Consider the following 20,832-nt stretch of genomic DNA (forward strand, 5'->3'; position numbering starts at 1 on the left):
TCCACATTTATCCCATGTGGTTGCAGGGTCCGAAAGTGGAATATGAGGCATTCCTCCTCCAGGCGTCGGGTGGTAAAGATTTGTCGGCGGACGAGGCCCAGGATCTGCATGTCATTGATGGAGGGGGAGGGGGAGTTGACGTGTTCAGCCACGGGGCAGTGGGGTTGCTGGGTGAGGGTGTCCCAGAGATGTTGACACTGGTCTCCTCTATATCATGGAGACAGGATGCCCTCTTGTGGATCATTTCAGAGAACATTTCATTACCCCAGTTCCAAGCCACCAACTTGGCACCGCCCTCCAGACCTGTCCATCACTGCCAAATCTGACCTATCACCTTCTCCCTCACCTTCATCCATCTATCACTTTCCCAGCTACCTCCCCTTCAGCACCATCCCCCCACCCATATATTTCACAGCAGCGACCCACAAGCATCATTCCTGATGAAGGGCTTATGCCGAAACTTCGATCCTCCTGCTCCTCGGATGCTGCCTACTGGCTGCGCTTTTCCAGCACCACACGTTTGATTCTGATCTCTGGCATCTGCATACTAAGCGGGTGTAGACATCAGATTCTGAAACTGAATGAGAGAGTGGAGACAGAAGATTGTGAAACTGAATGTCAGAGTGGGGACATCACATTCTAAAATTGCACAAGAGTATGGGGACATCAGGTTCTGAAACTGAATGAGACAGTGGTGACATATGATTCTGAAACCATACGAGAGAGTGGGGAAAGCAGATTCTGAAACTGAATGAGAAAGTAGAGACAGATGATTCAGAAAATGAATGAGAAATGGGGACATCAGATTCTGAAACTGAATGGGAGAGTGGGTACAACAAATTCTGAAACTGAATGAGAGGGTTTTTGACATCAGATTTTGAAACTGCATGAGAGAGTAGGGCCTGCAGACTCTGAAACTGGCTGAGAGAGTGGTGACATAGATTCTGAAACTGAATGAGAGAGTGAAGACATCAGATTTCTGAAACTGAATGAGAGAGTGGGGACAGAAGATTCTGAAAATGAAGGAGAGATTGGAGACAGCAGATTATGAAATTGAATGAGAGGGTGGGGACATCAGGTTTTGAAACTGCATGAGAGAACGGGGACATCAGATTCTGAGAATGAATGAGAGAGTGGGGAGAGCAGTTTCTAAAACTTGTTGAGAGTATGGGGCAGCAGATTCTGAAACTGAATAAGAAAGTGGATAAATCAGATCCTGAAACTGAATGAGAGCATAGTGAGAGAAGATTCTGAAACTACATGAGAGAGTGGAGACATCAGATTCTGAAACCGCACGAGAGAGGTGAGTCAGCAGATTCTGAAACTGAATGTCAGAGTATAGACTGACGATGCTGAAACTGAATGAGAGAATGGGGACAGAAGATTCTGAAACTGCAGAGAGAGAGGAGACAGTAGATTTTGAAAATGAAGGAGAGATTGGAGACAGCAGATTATGAAATTGAATGAGCAGGTGGGGAACAACAGAATTTGAAAGTGAATGAGAGAGTAGAGACTGACGATACTGAAACTGAATGACAGAGTGGGGACATCAGATTCCGAAACTGAATGAGAGGGTGGAGACAAAAAATTCTGAAACTAAATGAGGGAATGGAGTCAGATGATTCTGAAACTGAATGTCAGGGGAAATGAGGTTCTGAAACTGCACGAGAGTGTGGGGCAGCAGATTCTGAAACTGAATGAGAGAGAGAAGACATATGATTCTGAAGCTGCACAAGAGAGTGGGCACATCAGATTCTGAAACTGAATGGCAGAGTAGTGCTAGATGATTCTGAAAATGAATGAAAGAGATTGGAGACATCAGATTCTGGAACTGAATGAGAGGGTGGATACATCAGATTCTGAAACTGTACGGCACTCTGGAGAAAGTCAATTCTGAAACTAAATGAGAGAGTAGGTTCAACAGATTCTGAAACTGCAGAGCGAGCAGACAGAAGATTCTGAAAATGAATGAGAGAGTGGGTACATCAGATTCTGAAACTGAATGAGAGAGTGGGGAAAGCAGATTCTGAATCAGAATGAGAGAGTGGAGACATCAGATTCTGAAACTGACTGAAAGGGTGGGGACATCAGATTCTGAAACTGCACAAGAAGTATGCGAACAGCAGATTCTGAAACTGAATGAAAGAGCGGAGACAGATAATTCTGAAACTGCATGAGAGCATGGGGAGAGCAGATTCTGGAATTCCATGAGTGAGTGAGGATAGCAGATCTGAAACTGAATGAGAGATTGTGGACAGAAGATTCTCAAACTGAATGAGGGAGCATCAACATCAGATTCTGAAACTGTATGAGCGAGTGTAGACAGAAGATTCTGAAACTGCAGAGAGTGTGGGAGAGAATATTTTAAAACTGCATGAGAGAGTGGGGACAGAAGATTCTGAAACTGAATGATGGGGTGGGGACCTCCGATTCTGAAACTGCATGCGAGAATGGAGACACAAGATTCTGAAACTACATGAGAAAGTGAGGAGAGAAGATTCTGAAACTGAATTAGAGAGTGGGGACACAAGATTCTGAAACTGTACGAGAGCATATGTGGACAACAGCTTCTGAAGGTTTGACAGAATGTAGTGAGAGCAGGTTAATTGCTCAAGATGGGTGCTCATGGTATTGGGAATAACTGGCATGGCTTGAAGATTGCTTGCTACAGAGAAAACAGAGTTTCAGGCTTATTGGATCTTTTCTTTTGGTTGGAAGGATGTACCTAGTGGAGAGCCACAAGTATATGTCCTAGTTTGTCCATTATTTACTGCCTATATTAATAACTTGAATGGGGGAAGAGAGTGTATTGTGTTCAAATTTGCTGACAATACAAAAATAGGTGTGAGGGCATATGGTGATGAGGACATAAGGTGTCTACGAGGGAATATTGCTTGGGAAAGACAGAGTTACAGATGGATGCGCAGAGATCTACAGCACAGAAAATTGTCCTCGATAATGGCACAGTGGTAATGTGACTTGATGAGTCATCTTAAATTAAGATCTAGGCTGTCTCCTTAACATGTTTTGAGGGGGTTTAGTCTGGTCCAAGACAGTTGAGAAAACCTGGAGTTCTCCACCGCAGAGAGTTATGGAGGCTAGATCACAGTGAGTGTTTTTTCCCTACCAGACGAGACCAAGTAGTCTCTGCAGATCATTACAGTTCATGAAGACAGTGGTTGGAAACCTGCTACATTGTGAAGTGCAGTCTCAGTTAAGCGGCACAAAGAGTGAGTAATTCCAGCAATTTTTATTATTCATGGAGAAACTATGATACTTGGATAAAATCTCCAATGAATTTTGTTTACAGGGCAGTGATACTCAAGATATTCATTGGAAGTTATGTAAAGAATGCTCATTTTTTCATAGAGTCATATAGATGTACAACATGGAAACAGACCCTTTGGTCCAACCCGTCCATGCCGACGAGATATCCCAACTCAGTCTAGTCCCACCTGCCAGCACCCGGCCCATATCCCTCCAAACCTTTCCTATTCATATACCCATCCAAATACCTCTTAAATGTTGCAATTGTACCAGCCTCCACCACATCCTCTGGCAGCTCATTCCATACATGCACCACCCTCTGCGTGAAAACGTTGCCCAGAAGGTCTCTTTTATATCTTTCCCCTCTCACCTTAAACCTATGCCCTCTCGTTCTGGACTCCCCCACTCCAGGGAAAAGACTTTTTCTATTTATCCTATCCATGCCCCTCATAATTTTATAAACCTCTATAAGGTCATCCCTCAGTCTCCGACGCTCCAGGGAAACAGCCCCAGCCTGTTCAGCCTCTCCCTGCAGCTCAGATCCTCCAACCCTGGCAACATCCTTGTAAGTCTTTTCTGAACCCTTTCAAGTTTCACAACACCTTTCCGATAGGAAGGAGACCAGAATTGCACGCAATATTCCAACAGTGGCCTAACCAATGTCCTGTACAGCCGCAACATGACCTCCTAACTCCTATACTCAATACTCTGTCCAATAAAGGAAAGCATACCAAACGCCTTCTTCACTATCCTATCTACCTGCGACTCCACTTTCAAGGAGCTATGAACCTGCACTCCAAGGTCTCTTTGTTCAGCAACACTCCCTAGGACCTTACCATTAAGTGTATAAGTCCTGCTAAGACTTGCTTTCCCAAAATGCCGCACCTCGCATTTATCTGAATTAAACTCTATCTGCTACTTCTCAGCACATTGGCCCAACTGGTCCAGATCCTGTTTTAATCTGAGGTAACCCTCTTCGCTCTCCACTACACCTCCAATTTTGGTGTCATCTGCAAACTTACTAACTGTACCTCTTATGCTCGCATCCAAATCATTTATGTAAATGACAAAAAGTAGAGAACCCAGCACTGATCCTTGTGGCACTCCACTAGTCACAGGCCTCCAGTCTGAAAAACAACCCTCCACCACCACCCTCTGTCTTCTACCTTTGAGCCAGTTCTGTATCCAAATGGCTAGTTCTCTCTGTATTCCATGAGATCTAACCTTGCGAATCAGTCTCCCATGGGGAACCTTGTCGAACGCCTTACTGAAGTCCATATAGATCACATCCACTGCTCTGCCCTCATCAATCTTCTTTGTTACTTCTTCAAAAACCTCAGTCAAGTTTGTGAGACATGATTTCCCACACATAAAGCCATGTTGACTATCCCGAATCAGTCCTTGCCTTTCCAAATACATGTACATCCTGTCCCTCAGGACTCTCTCCAACAACTTGCCCACCACTGAGGTCAGGCTCACTGGTCTATAGTTCTCTGGCTTGTCTTTACCACCCTTCTTAAACAGTGGCACCACGTTTGCCAACCTCCAGTCTTCCGGCACCTCACCTGAGATTATCGATGATACAAATATCTCATAAAACAATGAAATATCTTTTGATTATTTTGATCAGTGCATTGAGTATAGGAGCTTGTAGTTCATGATGCAGCTGTACAGCATCTTGGTTAGGCCACTTTTGGAATATTATGTTCAGTTCTGGTCTCCCTGCTATAGGAAAAATGAGGTGAAAATTGTAAGGGTTCAAAAAAGATTAACAAGGATGTTGCCAGGGTGGAGGGTTTGAGCTATAAGAAGAGGCTAAATAGGCTGGAGCTATTTTCCCTGGAGCATCAAAGACTGAGAGGTGACCTTACAGAAGTTTATAAAATCATGAGGGGCATGGATCGGATGAATAGACAAGATCTTTTCTCTATGGGTGGGGGAGTCCAGAAGTAGAGACAATAGGCTTAAGGCAAGAGGGGAAAGATTTAAAAGTGACCCAAGGGGCAACTTTTTCACATAGATGGCGATACATGTATGGAAGTTTTGGAGGCTGGTACAATGACAACATTTAAGAGGCAACCTTATGAGGTTATGAGTAGGAATCATTTAGAGGAATATGGGCTGGCAAATGCTGGCAAATGCTGGCAAATGGAACTAAATTTATTTTGGATATCTAGTCGGCATAGTCAAGTTGAACCGAAGGATCTGTTTCCTTGCTGTACATCTCTATGACTGTGACTTTATGATTGATTGGGTCAGAATATTATCTGCCCTGATTTGATGAGGTGCTAATTTAGCAGACTTAGTAAAGTATGTTTGAAGCTGCAATAATTTTAGCCAATTCACATCAATATGGGCAAATACATGAAAGAGTCCAAAAGAAGAACATTGCAAATATCTTAATCTTAATCTTTCAAAGTTTTTAAAGATTGAAAAATTGTGCACATCACTCTGTCATTTAGGAAAGCTGACAGAAGAAACTCAGGTCAGTGTCGACAGGTCACTTAACATCTGTTGGTACTATGCTGGTAAGTGTCTGGAATTAAGGACAGCGAGACTGAACAGGTTGAACATTTTCAGCGGGCCAGAGATAGAGTCAGGGTAGATTTGTAGAAGGTAGATTACGCCTGAAGAACTGATTGAAGGTTTTGAAGAGGTGATTAAAGTAAGAGACAGGAAAATGAGCATAGGAGATATTTTATGTGGACTTCCAAGACAGCATTTAAGAAAATCCCTCATTGTAGGCCATTAAATTTGAAGCCTTTGAAATTGAAAACCAAGTACTCACCTGAATAGAAAATTACCTGAGTGGCTAATTAGCTGAGACAAAGAGTTGGGATAATAGCTATGTGCTGCAATTAGCTAGTGGAGTGTCACAAAGATCTGTGCTCAATGCTCAACTAATTATCATATTTATTACCAACTTAGCTATTATGATAGAAAATTCTAAGTCAAAATTTGCAGAAGACATAAAGATGGATCATTAATATGTGATGAACAGGAACAGTAAGTAAATAATCAAAAAGGAATGCTGCCCTTCATATATTGGAGACTAGAGTTCACAAAGTTATGCTTTGGTTATTCAAAACTCTGGTTCGACTGTGCCAGGGATAACATAAATAGTTCTGTGCATTACACCTGGGCAATGGCATATGGATCTTGGAGCGAGTGTAGCACAGATTTGGCAGAATACCTGGCCTCCAAGGGTTACATTATGTAGAGAGATTACATAAACTCACATTAGCGTCCGAAAGTTTTGGAATTACAAAGGCCAATTTGGGTGACTTTTCAAATGCTAATGGGGAACAGAGAGTGGATAGAAAGAAAAGAAATTGGACTCTTTTATCTAAACTTCATCTGGGCACAAAGTCACATTTCAGTGCACAAATGGCCACAGTTAAGTTTTGTTTTCTTGGAGAAACTCCAATTTTCAAATAAACCTGTGATTAAGAAATGGGTGTAAGCCCTTCAGTCCCTTGAGCTTGCTCAGCCATTCACTAAGGTCATGATTGATCTGATTGCACTTGTTTGGTTACATGAGTCTATTTAACTCTGCCTTAATACCTTTCAGAGACACTACTGCCACCATCTTTTCAGGAAGTGTGTTCTGAAGACTCATAGCATTGAGTTTAAAAACAAATGCCGTTTCTGTTTTAAATGAATGACTTTTAAATAGTGATTTTAAAATAGTGACCTTTAGTTCTAGGTTCTAACATAAAATGAAACATCCTTTCAACGTCCACCCTGACGAGTTTCCTCAGGATCTCAGATGTTTCAAGCAAGTCACCAGTCGAAGCTAAGCTATCCAATCCTTTCTGAAAAAACAAGCCGGTTGTTCCAGGTATTACCCTGGGAGGTCTTCTCTGAACTGCATTCTATTCATTTATATCTTCCTTAAATAAGGCGACACAGTTCTCCAGACACATCTCATCAGTGCTCTGTATAACTGAAGCATAACACTTTACTTTTGTATTCCACTTCCTTGATAATAAATAATAGCATTCTGTTAGCTTTCTGATTATTTGCTGTATATACATACTAACCTTTTGTGATTCATGCACTAGGACACCCAGATCCCTCTGCATCTCAAAGTTCTGCAATCTCTCATCATTTAGATAATATTTTTCTTTTAATTCTTCCTGCCAAAATAGACAATTTCACATTTTCTCACATTACATTCCATTTACCACATTTTTGTCTATTCAATTAACCTATCTATATATTCTTTGTAAAGAGGACATAGACAACAATTACTTTCCTTTCTACACTTGTGTCATCAGCAAATGTGACAAACATGCCTTCTGTCCTATCATTCATGCCATTTATATATATTGTTACATCTCTATGGCACATGATTGTGATAACCTTAAAAAGATTCATTGATTGTAGCTTTCTGCTTCCCATTAATCAACTAATCTTCTGTCCATGCCAACAATCCACCACCTACACAATAAGCTTTTATTTTCTGCAATAATGTTTGATGAGGCACTTTCATAAATACAATCTAGAAATCAAAGTATAATATACCCAAGCAGTTTCCCATCTGCATGGCATGTGTTATCTCCTCAAAGAACTGCATTAGATTGGTCAAATATGATTTTCCTTTCACTAAACGGTATTGACCTTGCCATGGATTTAACCAAGTGTCCTGCTAAAACATCTTTAATAATAGCTTCTAACATTGCCATGTAACAAATGTTAAATGAACCGCCCCATAATTTCCTACTTTCTGTCTCCCTCCTTTTATGAACACAGGAGATATCCTCCCAAATCTCATTTCTCCTCTGGCCTTTTTATGAAGGGGGAGTGTCTACTAAGGTTGGATTCTCCATTATAAATGGGTATGTATACCATTTTCCTCCACAGGTGCAGAATTTTCAAAGCTCCATCAGGTTTGAGAGTTTGTCAAATGAATGGAAAGCTGGTGAATCTGAAACCTTTGGAAAGGTAAATAGAAATGGTTTTCTCAAGTTCAAAGCTACTGTCTTGAAATGTTGATGTGAATTAATGCAGTGATCTATCATAGGGATCTGGTCATGAAATAAGATAAGTTGACGATTACATTGACCAGCATCAGTAATTGCTCACACTTTTACAGTACTTTCTAATAGAAACAGTACCAAAATGTAGTGAAAAAATCTTTTAAAGTATCCTGTGTCTTTTCTACTATTATCTTACATGTCCTGGCTGTTTTAAAAACACAGCTTTTGATGCTTGTAACAAACTTTTGACACTTTGTTAGGAATCTCCAGTAGACTTGAATCACATCAACCAATACCAACTCTGCTGCATCACATATGACAGAAGCCCACTTTCATTATGGATTCATGTATGATAAGTTCATAGCTGATATATAATATCATGAGGGAAGCCAAATTTTTTTTATATATCTTGTTACGTTCACACACTGCCATTTATACATTTTGTACTGTTTCCTCTTTCACATAGATGCAAGATTCATTGTCAAAGAATCTTTGACATTCAGGTGTTATGAAGGCACCCAAATAAAGAATATGTAAGTTTTTGCTTTTCTGGGGAGCAATCACAAGGTGAACCTCAAATGAAAAGAAGATTTAATATTTTTGTAAAATAATTCCAAAGTTTGCAAAAGTCCTCAGAGTTCAAATTGTGAAATTCTGAAATGGTATGACCTGGATTACATTCAGATCGGCTGATAAAGTGGCAGATAACATCCCCATACAACAAACGTGCCAGACAATAATTATCTCCAGCAAGGAAAAGAAGCTAACTATCTCCTCCTGATACTTGTTACAATCGTTGAATCTTTGCATTAACATTCTTGAGATTGCAATTGACTATAAATTTAACTTCACAAGCTATACAAATACTGTGGCTACAGGACATAAAGGAAGGAATTAGCTGTCAGTAAATCTCTTGAATCTCATTCAAGTGTGGATGAAGCTGGGTTTTGTTCAGCTGAAGGATTTGTCAATATTTCTATGACTGAATTTTTGTCACCATTTCAATATCCTTTTGAGGCATGGTTGCAAGTCCATTGTTCTGTCAATAGTTATTATGCCAAATGAAAGTCTCATCCCATTTCCAAAGATGGGCCAAAAGACTTTGTTATTATTAAATCGCCCCAATTATGTTTCTTCTGTTTCTCTTCTTTCCCCCTTTTAGACAGTCTCCTGCTCCAAGTTGTATTTTATCTGTCAATCTTAATCTTTATCCTCATGAGTAGCAAATACTTTGTATCTGTTGGGTAGGATCAGCTTCTACAGATTGTCTTATAGTTTCCAACCTGAGGTTCATTTATTCCACATAAAAGCTGCCATACAAACCCAGTTCTTAACCTGTACGCCTTCCTGAGGTGGGATTGCAGATAGGAGCTGCCTGCCAAGATACTTGTCTGTCACTCCAATGTCTCTGACTGTCCTTGACTCCCATTCCTGCTCAATGACCAAAACCTGAAGATTTGATTGAGAAACAATTAACTGATTGGCAGATGAATTTGCAACTGTAAATCTACAGGAATATACTTTGTCAACAAATATGGGGCCAAGTCAGTTTACTATGATTTTGATTTCCAATGTTAATACCCTGTCTTGCTCTTAATCCCCACATACTAAACATTTGCAGATTGAATGAAGCAGCAAGATTATTGTTATCAATATCACAAAAAATCACAAAAAATCATTTCCAAAAGTTCAAAGGCAGAGGAATGTCCTCAAAGAACATAAGATCTGCCACCTTTTCCCTAAAGAATGTGAATATTCCCATGAACTCAGAGTGAGCTCCTGCATCTAACTGGAAACTATATTAACTGCATTCTTTGGCAAATCAGCATAAATTCAATGCTAGGCTTTTTATTTTGGAAAACAACATAATGATAATATTTCGTTTTTCATGTTTGTTGTTTGAAATAAAATCTGCCAAGCAGATTAGCAGGCACCTTACCCAGACTGACAGAACCTGCCATTATGCCATCTTCTGTTCCCATCATACATATCTGGCAGTGAACATGGAATTATGACTCTGTAGGCCTTGGATCATCAGGGCACAACTCACAAGTCAATTCCATCCCCTACTGTGGCACTTGTGCTCAACCTGAACCAGAATGGAAGACACCATTCCCTGTATGTTTGATTCTTTTGAAAGAATTCTTTCCGAGGTTTACAAAGGGAGGCTCTGCATTATCTACCAATTTGTTGGGCGTAGATGTAGGAACCAAGTGATTGATCCTTCAGTCAGCATAGCCAGTATTTCTTTTCCTGTACCATTGACCAGACTTCTTAATATGGTGCAGGCTAGCTGTATTGGAAACAAAGATATTTACCAGAATGTCCCTGCTCTTTGAATGTCACTAGTAATTGCTCATCATTATTCCATGTCTGTGCAGTGCTACCTTCTTAACTTTATCAGTACAATCTTCAGTACCTGTGCTGGTGTTCGAAATTGTTGGCAAAAGGGATGCAAAAGATTTTTAGTAGCTATTATTTTACTGCATTGACATAACCCAATGATTATAAGAAGTGACAAACATTACATTGTTGTCTCAAAAAGACACTTTCAACTCAAGTCATTAACAACTGTGACTTTTGGATGGTGCATCCACAATAAAGTTTCCCCTTTAAGGATGTGTAACATGCCTGAAGTACTAACAACAGACTCTTATGTTACCAGGTCAATGAGAATTTTGAGTTCCAGTGGGGTCAACACATGTTTGATCCAATGCCTGTTTAATTCATTACAATGAGTTCCAATCAGATCTATTGATCAACTAAAAAAGTCGATATGGTTCTTATTAATTAATTACAAGTATTGGTCAAAGAGATCTTGCCAAATGCATTTATGTTCATATCACACCAATGATATTTCCATGCCGAGTTTCTGCTTATTCCATGCATATGAGGCAGAGGTAGGGTTTTCAATTTGTGAAGAAATCTCAATATAAACCTGCCTCTGATGGCTCAAAAATACACTTCAATGGAGTTCCAACTGACTTTTTTCTATTTGCCTGGGGGATGTGACTATCTCTGGCCATTTATTGGCCATTTCTAATAACCCTTGAGAATGTGGTGTTGAGCCACATTCTTGATCGCTGCACTCCATGTGGTGTAGACAAACCCACAAAGTTCTCTATTCGGAATTATGGCCCAGTGATAGTGAAGGAGTGACAATATAGTTCCACTTCAGGAGTATTTGGGACTTGGAGTGAGACTTGCAGGTGCTGATGCTCCCTTATTTCTGCTATCCTTTGCCATGACATTGGAGGGTGCTATCAAAGAAAATGTTGATAAGCTGCTGCAGTGTATTGTGTAAATGGTAAACATTAACACAGCTGTATTTCAATGATAGAGGGAATAAATGTTTAAGGTCATTTGGGTGTTGATCAAGTAGGTTACTTTGTCTAGTATGGTATCAATCTACTTCAGTGCTGGTGAAACTGAGCTCTTTCAGCAAAGTGGAGAGTGTTGTAACATGCACCTGACTTGAATCTTGTGGATGAGGTGTCAGAGATTAGTTACTTGCCAAAGAATTTCCAGCCTCTGTCCTGCTCATTTAGCCACTGTACTTATTGAACTGATTTATTTCTACTTCTGACTTGACCAATGGTAACTCTGAGGACATTAATGAAAGACACTCAGCAATGATAACACCATTGAATGTCAATAGTACCTGGTTAGCTGCTCTCTTTTTGGAGACTGTTATTGTCTGGCATTTATGTGGGATGAATGTTCCTTTCCAACTACCATTGCAAGGCCAAATATAATCCAGGACTTTCTCCATTCGGATCTGGGTTACTTCACTATCTGAAAAGTTGCAAATTGTTCCAAATATTGCAATCATCAGTGAATATCCACACTTTTGACCTTATGGAGGAAAGTTCATTGATGAAGCAGTAGAAGACAGCTGTTGCAAGAACACCACCCCAAGGAATTCCTGCAGTGATACTATGCATCTGAAATGATTGCAGTTGTTGGAGTTTAATCATCTTCCTTTGTGTTATTTATGACATTAAGCAATGGAATATTTCCTTTTTGATTCTCTTTAACGTCAATTTTTCAAGGGCATCTTGATGCCAGTCAGTACGACTCTGATGATCACTGTGCTCTCTTATAAATCATTTCCATTATTATAATTGAAAATTCAGAGAGACTTGAATGATCTACCCCATGTCCACCTCTGCAGCATGGCTTTACATTAGGCAAGATTGATAGTGTGGAAATGTATTCTCAATAGCAACTGCAAAGACCTTATGAAAAGTCATGTTGAAGCGACAATCCAATACGAAATTGCTCATAATTAGCTCTTAAAGTATTAAATTAGAAGTCATGCTCAGCTAATACCAAATGGTTGTGTGTCTATTGCCTTTTTGCCTGACTGACTATTTTATTTGCATAGTTAAGAAAACATAGCACTTCAAAAAATATTTTATTGTGCAATTTTCTGAGATATTTAGGCATAACATGGTGTGAGTATTTGTATTAAGGAAAACCTGTGAGAATGATTGGAAAGGAAGCATTATGGTGGGGAGAATAAAAATGCTATTCTAGGATTGAGTTGAAGGGATGAAGTGAAGTCAGTTTTATTTCACATCTGACTCTGATCTGTAGAAATGTAACTTTGGCAATGGATGTAGTTATGGGCAAATTCAGTTCCCTAACTCTTGGTGGGCATATTTATATGCCACTCCCACCTGCCACAAATATAAAGAAAGATAATACACCATGAACCCTTAATGCTTAACACTATGAGTATATTATCAATAAAGCAGCCTGATACCATAATTTGCAGTTCATTTGTTGTCATGATCTGAGTTTAGATCAAAGTCATACAGTCATAGAATCATACAGCTGTACAGCATGGCAGCAGACTCTTCCGTCCAATTTGTCCATGCTGACCAGATATCCTAACCTAATCTAGTCCCATTTGCCAGCATTTGGCCCATGTTCCTCAAAACACTTCCTATTCATATACCCATCCAGATGTCTCTTAAATGTTGTAATTGTACCAGCCTTCACCACTTCCTCTGGCAGCTCATGCCATACACACACCAGACTCTGAGTGAAAAAGTTGCCCTTAGGTGCCTTTTAAATCTTTCCCCTCTCACCTTAAACCTATGCCCTTTAGTCGACACTCCAGGGAAAACATCCCCACCTTGTTCAACCTTTTTCTAAAGCTCAAACCCTCCAAATCTGGCAACATCCTTTTCAATCTTTTCTGAACCCTTTCAAGTTTCACAACAACTTTCTGGTAGCAGAGAGACCAGAATTGTACGCACTATTCCAAAAATGGCCCAACCAATGTCCTGTACAGCCACACCATGACTTCCCAACTCCTATACTCAGTGCTCCAACCAATAAAGGCAAGCATACCAAACACCATCTTCATTCCCCTATCTCCATGCAACTCCACTTTCAAGGAAATATGAACCTGCATTCCAAGGTCTCTTTGTTCAGAAACACTCCCCAGTCCCTTACCATTAAATGTGTGAGACCTACCCTGATTTGTCAAAATTCAGCACCTCACATTAAGCTAAACTCCATCTGCCACACCTCAGCCAATGGCCCATCTGATCAAGGTCCTCTTGTACTTCTTTGCTGTACTCTGCACCTCCAATTTTGGTGTCATCTGCAAACTTACTAACTATACCTCCTATATTCAAATCGAAATCATTTATATAAATGGCAAAAAGCAGTACAGCATGATCCCGTGGCACATTGCTGGTCACAGGCCTTAATTCTGAAAAGCAAGCCCCCACTACCACCCTCTGTCTTCTACTTTTGAGCCAGTTTTGTATCCAAATGGCTAGTTCTCCTTGTATTCCATGTGATTAACCTTGTTAACCAGTCTACCATGAGGAACCTTGTCAAACACCTGAATGAAGCCCATGTAGATCACATCCACCACTCTGCCTTCATCAATCCTCTTTGTTACTTATTCAAAAAACTCAATCAAGTTCGTGAAATTTGCCATGCACAAAGCCATGCTGACTACTGTTAATCGGTCGTTGCCTTTCCAAATACCATAATTTCCAAATACATGTAAATCCTGTCCCTCAGGATTCCCTCCAACATCTTGCCCAGCACTGATGTCAGGCTCACCGGTCTATAGTTCCCTCGCTTTTCCTTAACACTTCTCTGAAATAGTGGCACCATGTTAGCCAACCTCCAGTCCTCTGGTACCTCATCTGTGACTATCAATGATACAAATATCTCAGCAAGGTGCCCAAGTCATTTAAACACAAATTCAATCTCAGTAATAGTTCCTCCCGACACAATTTTTAAAGTTAGGGATGCTTTCTCACTTTCACAAATGGTCATTACCTTTAAGTAAAGAATTTCCTTGAATGTGTGTATGAATTTTCTGATAAGAAGAACCCTTCATTAAGGCTCCCCAAATTCCAATTCTCAAGGTCTCATTCCTTCCTATCTCTGTAACCTCTACCTATCCCACAACAATCCAAGAATTCTATATTTCCACTAACTGGTTTCTGGTGCATATCTCACACCTTTTATCCCAGCATTAATAACTGCACCTTCAAATGTCCAGGCCATTCGCTGAGACAATCCTTCCATAAAATTTCTCTATTTCTGTCTCTCCTGCTATTAACACCTATTGTTGATCACGTCTTTACTGATTTCTCCTTATAATCTCAACAATAATTTTAGTGTGATTAGTTTTCTGTGAAGTGCATTGATATATATTTCTGTATGAAAGGTGCTATGAAAATACTAATTATAATTCACACATCTTGAAGAAATAATTTCTTTGTTCTTCAGTTTGGGTTCATATCATTATCTATAGACACATAAACCAACAGTCCTCTGTCTCTATCTGTCAAGTTATACCCTAATCAAGTGTGTTTTTACAAAAGGGGTCTTTTTCTTATCTCTCTAGTCTCTACCTTGTGCAGGCGTCTTCGCCGGCGAAACCTCAGCAGTTCTTTATGTTGACGAGACACAAAGTTAACAGCTGCATATTCCAACAGTGCAGAGAAGACAAAGAGTAAGCAGACAGCCATCCAGATGTCAATGGCTTTTACATAGGATACCTGAAGTAAGGAAAGACAATTATTATTTGTGATGCTGTTATTAGCATCCGCATATTAGTCAGATAACCAAACTTTAGTTGCTGTTCCATTCAACAGAGTTTCACTTGAATAAGCCTTTTAATAATTTTCCACCACAACATAATTTGAAAGAGAAACAGGAGATAGAAGCACACTTTGATTCACTAAGAAAGACCTAAAAGAACAGAAAAAAGATATGAGCAAGTGATGGGAAAGTAGGCATTGGAAATATTGGGATTGTCCAAAAGATATTGTCAGGAATTTCTCACAGATACTGAGAACTGAAGGACAAGAGAAAGTTTTGAATAAGAAAAAATTGCACCCACAGTCTGTGCATAACTGCTTCAAACATGGATTTCCCTCTTCCCTGCCATGATATTGGTATTTTTATTATTCGAAATGGATCAAGCAAATCTCTAGCTATATAACAGTTATCCTAGAATAAAAGCAGCAAATTCTGGAAAAAAAGTCAACATATTGCCACTGGCCTAGACTCTAGAATGCTGTCAAATGTTCTGGCGACATATGTCCAAAGCCCACTCTAACAGATGGTGAAATTTAAATTCAATAAAAGTGTGGAGCTGAAGGCTGCACTGGTAATGACCATATGACTACTGCCAATTGTTGTTAAAAGGCAAAAAAAACTATCTGGTTCATTATAGGGAAGGAAATTTGCTGTCTACCTAGTTTGGTCTAATGTAACTCTAAACCCACAGCAATGTGATTGACTCTTAACTGCCCTCTGGGCAATTAGTCCTGGTTTAGCCAGTGATGTCCACATTGTCTATGTACAGACACCAAGACAAGAAAAGAAACGGAGTTAAAAATTTTCAGGTCATGACTATTCATTAGAACAGACAAAATATCTTGACCTGAAACAATAACTGTCTCTCTCTAAAATATTTCCAGTACGTTCTGCTATTATTTCAGAATTCTACCAAATGCAGTATGTTATTTTTGAATTAAGTTTGGTAAGCTGTACTCCATTATTACTTTGGAACAACTAAATTATTAAAATCCATATTTTTTGAGTTCTCTGTTCACTGTCAAACTAAAATAGTTATTTCCCTCAACCTTAGTGCAACACAGCTTATGGGTGGCTCAGTGGTTAGCATTGCTGCCTCACAGTATCAAGGACCTGCGTACAACCCCAGCCTTGGGTCACCACTTGTGTTGGGTTTGCACCCCCTCCACATGTCTGTGTGGGTTTTCTCTGGGTGGTCTGGTTTCTTTGTGCAGGTTAAATAGATTGGCTGTAGCAAGTGTGGGGATCTGGATGGAATACTCTTTGTGGACTCATAGAACTATTTCTGTACTTTAGGGATTCTACAAATCATTCTTGCATTTTAATATTCTAAAGACCCATATCATATTGTTTAACTTTTTCAAGTGAAGATATATTCTATTGCCTGAATTTTTCTTATAATGTAGTCTCTGAGATGTGCAATTATCCTTATTACTTGATGCTGAGTATTTTCCAGTCTACCTATATTCTTGTGAAGGTGTTTAGAAATTGCATAAAATACTTCAGATTTGGCCTCACTAGTAACCTACGTAAAAAGCTATTCCCAATGTTTTAATGTAATATCCAAAATAAACAGAAGTACCCAACTATATAATTTATTTTACTGCTGCAACTACTCTTGGGAAATAAAGCAGGGCAGGTGACTGAGGTGTCAGTGGGGGAGCACTTTGGTGCCAGCGACCATAATTCTATTCGTTTTAAAATAATGAAGGAAAAGAATACACCAGATCTAAAAGTTGAAGTTCTAAATTAGAGAAAGGCCAATTTTGACAGTATTAGGCAAGAACTTTCGAAAGATAATTGGAGGCAGATATTCGCAGGCAAAGGAATGGCTGGAAAATGGGAAGCCTTCAGAAATTAGATAACAAGAATCCAGAGAAAGTATATTCCTGTCAGGGTGAAAGGGAAGGCTGGTAGGTATAGGGAATGCTGGATGACTAAAGAAATTGAGGGTTTGGTTAAGAAAAAAAAGGAAGCAAATGTCAGGCATAGACAGGATAGATCGAGTGAATCCTTAGAAGAGTATAAAGGAAGTAGGAGTATACTTAAGAGGGAAATCAGGAGGGCAAAACGGGGACATGAGATAGCTTTGGCAAATAGAATTAAGGAGAATCAAAAGGGTTTTTACAAATATATTAAGGAAAAAAGGGTAACTAGGGAGAGAATAGGGCCCCTCAAAGATCAGCAAGGCAGCCTTTGTGTGGAGCCATAGAAAATGGGGGAGATAACTAAATGAATATTTTGCATCAGTATTTACTGTGGAAAAGGATATGGAAGATATAGACAGTAGGGAAATACATGGTGACATCTTGCAAAATGTCCAGATTACAGAGGAGGAAGTGCTGGATGTCTTGAAATAGTTAAAGGTGGATAAATCCCCAGGGCCTGATCAGGTGTACCCGAGAACTCTATGGAAAGCTAGACAAGTGATTGCTGGGCCTCTTGCTGAGATATTTGTATCATTGATAGTTACAGGTGAGATGCCGGAGGACTGAAGGTTGGCAAACGTGGTGCCACTGCTTAAGAAGGGCGGTAAAGACAAGCCAGGGAACTATAGACCGGTGAGCCTGACCTCAGTGGTGGGCAAGTTGTTGGAGAGAGTCCTGAGGGACAGGATGTACATGTATTTGGAAAGGCAAGGACTGATTCGGGATAGTCAACATGGCTTTATGTGTGGGAAATCATGTCTCACAAACTTGACTGAGGTTTTTGAAGAAGTAACAAAGTAGATTGATGAGGGCAGAGCAGTAGATGTGATCTATATGGACTTCAGTAAGGTGTTCGACAAGGTTCCCCATCGGAAACTGATTAGCAAGGTTAGATCTCATGGGATACAGGGAGAACTAGCCATTTGGATATAGAACTGGCTCAAAGGTAGAAGACAGAGGGTAGTGGCGGAGGGTTGTTTTTCAGACTGGAGGCCTGTGACCAGTGGAGTGCCACAAGGATCGGTGCTGAGCCCTCTACTTTTTGTCATTTACATAAATGATTTGGATGCGAGCATAAGAGGTACAGTTAGTAAGTTTGCAGATGACACCAAAATTGGAGGCGTAGTGGAGAGCGAAGTGGGTTACCTCAGATTACAACAGGATCTGGACCAGTTGGGCCAATATGCTAAGAAGTGGCAGATAGAGTTTAATTCAGATAAATGTGAGGTGCTGCATTTTGGAAAAGCAAATCTTAGCAGGACTTATACAGTTAATGGTAAGGTCCTAGGGAGTGTTGCTGAACAAAGAGACTTTGGAGTGCATGTTCATAGCTCCTTGGAAGTGGAGTTGCAGGTAGATAGGATAGTGAAGAAGGCGTTTGGTATGCTTTCCTTTATTGGTCAAAGCATTGAGTATAGGAGTTGGGAGGTCATGTTGCGACTGTACAGGACATTGGTTAGGCCACTGTTGGAATATTGCATGCAATTCTGGTCTCCTTCCTGTCAGAAAGATTTTGTGAAACTTGAAAGGGTTCAGAGAAGATTTACAAGGATGTTGCCAGGGTTGGAGGAATTGAACTATAGGGAGAGGCTGAACAGGCTGGGGCTGTTTTCCCTGGAGTGTCAGGGGCTGAGGGGTGACCTTATAGAGATTTACAAAGTTATGAGAGGCATGGATAGGATAAATAGACAAAGTCTTTTCCCTGGGGTCGTGGAGTCCAGAACACGAGGGCATAGGTTTAGGGTGAGAGGGGAAAGATATAAAAGAGACCTAAGGGGTAACTTTTTCACGCAGAGGGTGGTACGTGTATGGAATGAGCTGTGAAAAGATGTGGTGGAGGCTGGTACAATTGCAACATTTAAGAGGCATTTGGATAGGTATATGAATAGGAAGGGTTTGGAGGGATAGGGGCCGGGTGCTGGCAGGTGGGACTAGATTGGGTTGGAATATCTGGTTGGCATGGACAGGTTGGACCGAAGGGTCTGTTTCCATGCTGTACTTCTCTATGACTCTATGACTCTCTAACTACTTCACATTTACTGCATAAATTTTGGGCAATGTTAAAAATCAGACAATGGCAGGTTATAGTCCAACAGGTTTATTTGGAAGCACTAGCTTTCAGACCACACTCACCTGCTTCCGAATAAAACCTGTTGGACTATAATCTGGTGTGGTGAGATTTTTAACTTTGCCCACCCCAGTCCAACACCAGCATCTCCAAGTCATAATTTCTAGGGACATAATAATTCCAAATCTCTTTCCTTTCCAATCCCTCTCAATGTAAAGCATTTCACACTATTCCATGTTACATCGTTATCTGCAATGCCAGAGGCTACATTATGCCTCCATTAATTGAAGAGGCTCCTTTGGGTAATTCTGAATATATTCTGTTTATTTTTTGGTTACGTGATGTGCAGGACAAATCTATAGGGGACCAACTGATGGGCCTATGACTGAGTTTGGTCGAACCAACCATCCATAGACCCATGATTCCTTTAACTGTTTGCACCTGTTTAAAGTCATAATTTTTATCCAGGGGAGCATTCAACAGAAGCATGTGGTGTCACAATGTCTCCCTCCCATGAAAAGTGAACATTGTTTCACATTTTTGTTTTTGTTTGGATTTTCCTCAGATCCTATAATTTTGGTTTAGCTTTTGTTATTCTGTTTGCTTCTTTCCTTTTTTTTTAACAGACGTCCAGTCAATAAAGTTTAAGTGGCATTGCTATTTTTTGGGGAGACATTTTACGTATTCTGGCGAGTTTCAAGTTAACCTAATCCTGTAGTTCTGTTGGCTTCTTCCATGCTAAGTCAATATTTCCAGTCCAGTCCAATGTTACCTCACACTGAGCTGAAGTATACTGATGGACTTGGGAAACAGGAGTGAGACTGCTTTCAGGCTTAAACCCACCTCCAGTGGGAAACTGATTAAAGTCTAGATTTTCGTGTCTGTGAGTCCTTAACTAACATGGGGATTGATTCCCAGTTTTCAGAGAAGCATCCAGCTGCAAAGCAAAGTAAGTAAGTGGGAGAATGATTCAAGAGGAAGGCATTTTTCGAAATACATTTTCAAATTTTAACCGAAAAAATACAGTAAGTAACTAGCCGCAGAGTGGGTGATGGTGGTTTGGGAAATATTGGGCCCTTCAATAGTCTGTACTTTGGTTATACCTCCCAGTCAGTCAAATATGGCAAGCTTGTAGGCCTTATAAGAATGCTTAAAAATGTGTTGCTGGAAAAGCACAGCAGGTCAGGCAGCATCAAAGGAACAGGAGAAACGACGTTTTGGGCATAAGCCCTTCTTCAGGAATGAGGAAAGTGTGCCAAGCAGGCTAAGATAAAAGGTAGGGAGGAGGGACTTGGGGGAGGGGTGCTGGGAATACGATAGGTGGAAGGAGGTTAAGGTGAGGGTGATAGGCCGGAGAGGGGGTGGGGGCGGAGACTGCAGGTCAAGAAGGTGGTGATGGAGGAGGCCAAGGACCTGCATGTCCTTGACGGAGTGAGAGAGGGAGTTAAAGTGTTGCCAGACCATGGAAGAACAGCCTGGAGGAAGAGCGCCTCATCTTCCGCCT

At 40.4% G+C, this 20,832-nt stretch overlaps 1 protein-coding gene across 5 annotated transcripts in view; it reads right to left on the reverse strand.

Moving 5' to 3' along the window:
• Nucleotides 1–20,832, reverse strand: part of glra1 (glycine receptor, alpha 1) — a 148,986-nt gene that overhangs the window by 34,921 nt on the left and 93,233 nt on the right. For 2 of the 5 annotated variants that reach the window (XM_072590465.1, XM_072590467.1), the window contains exons 8-9: nucleotides 15,143–15,289; nucleotides 7,311–7,406 (exon numbers count right to left, since the gene is read on the reverse strand). The exons of 1 other annotated variant lie outside the window; for it this stretch is intronic. In XM_072590465.1, coding sequence (XP_072446566.1) covers nucleotides 7,311–7,406; nucleotides 15,143–15,289 — 243 coding nt within the window. Of the gene's footprint in view, nucleotides 1–532; nucleotides 578–7,310; nucleotides 7,407–15,142; nucleotides 15,290–20,832 lie in introns of those variants that run through there. 2 more of the 5 variants (XM_072590469.1, XM_072590466.1) reach the window with 2 other exon arrangements.

This window comes from Chiloscyllium punctatum, chromosome 20, assembly GCF_047496795.1.
Source record: "Chiloscyllium punctatum isolate Juve2018m chromosome 20, sChiPun1.3, whole genome shotgun sequence".
NCBI classification, from domain to species: domain Eukaryota; kingdom Metazoa; phylum Chordata; class Chondrichthyes; order Orectolobiformes; family Hemiscylliidae; genus Chiloscyllium; species Chiloscyllium punctatum.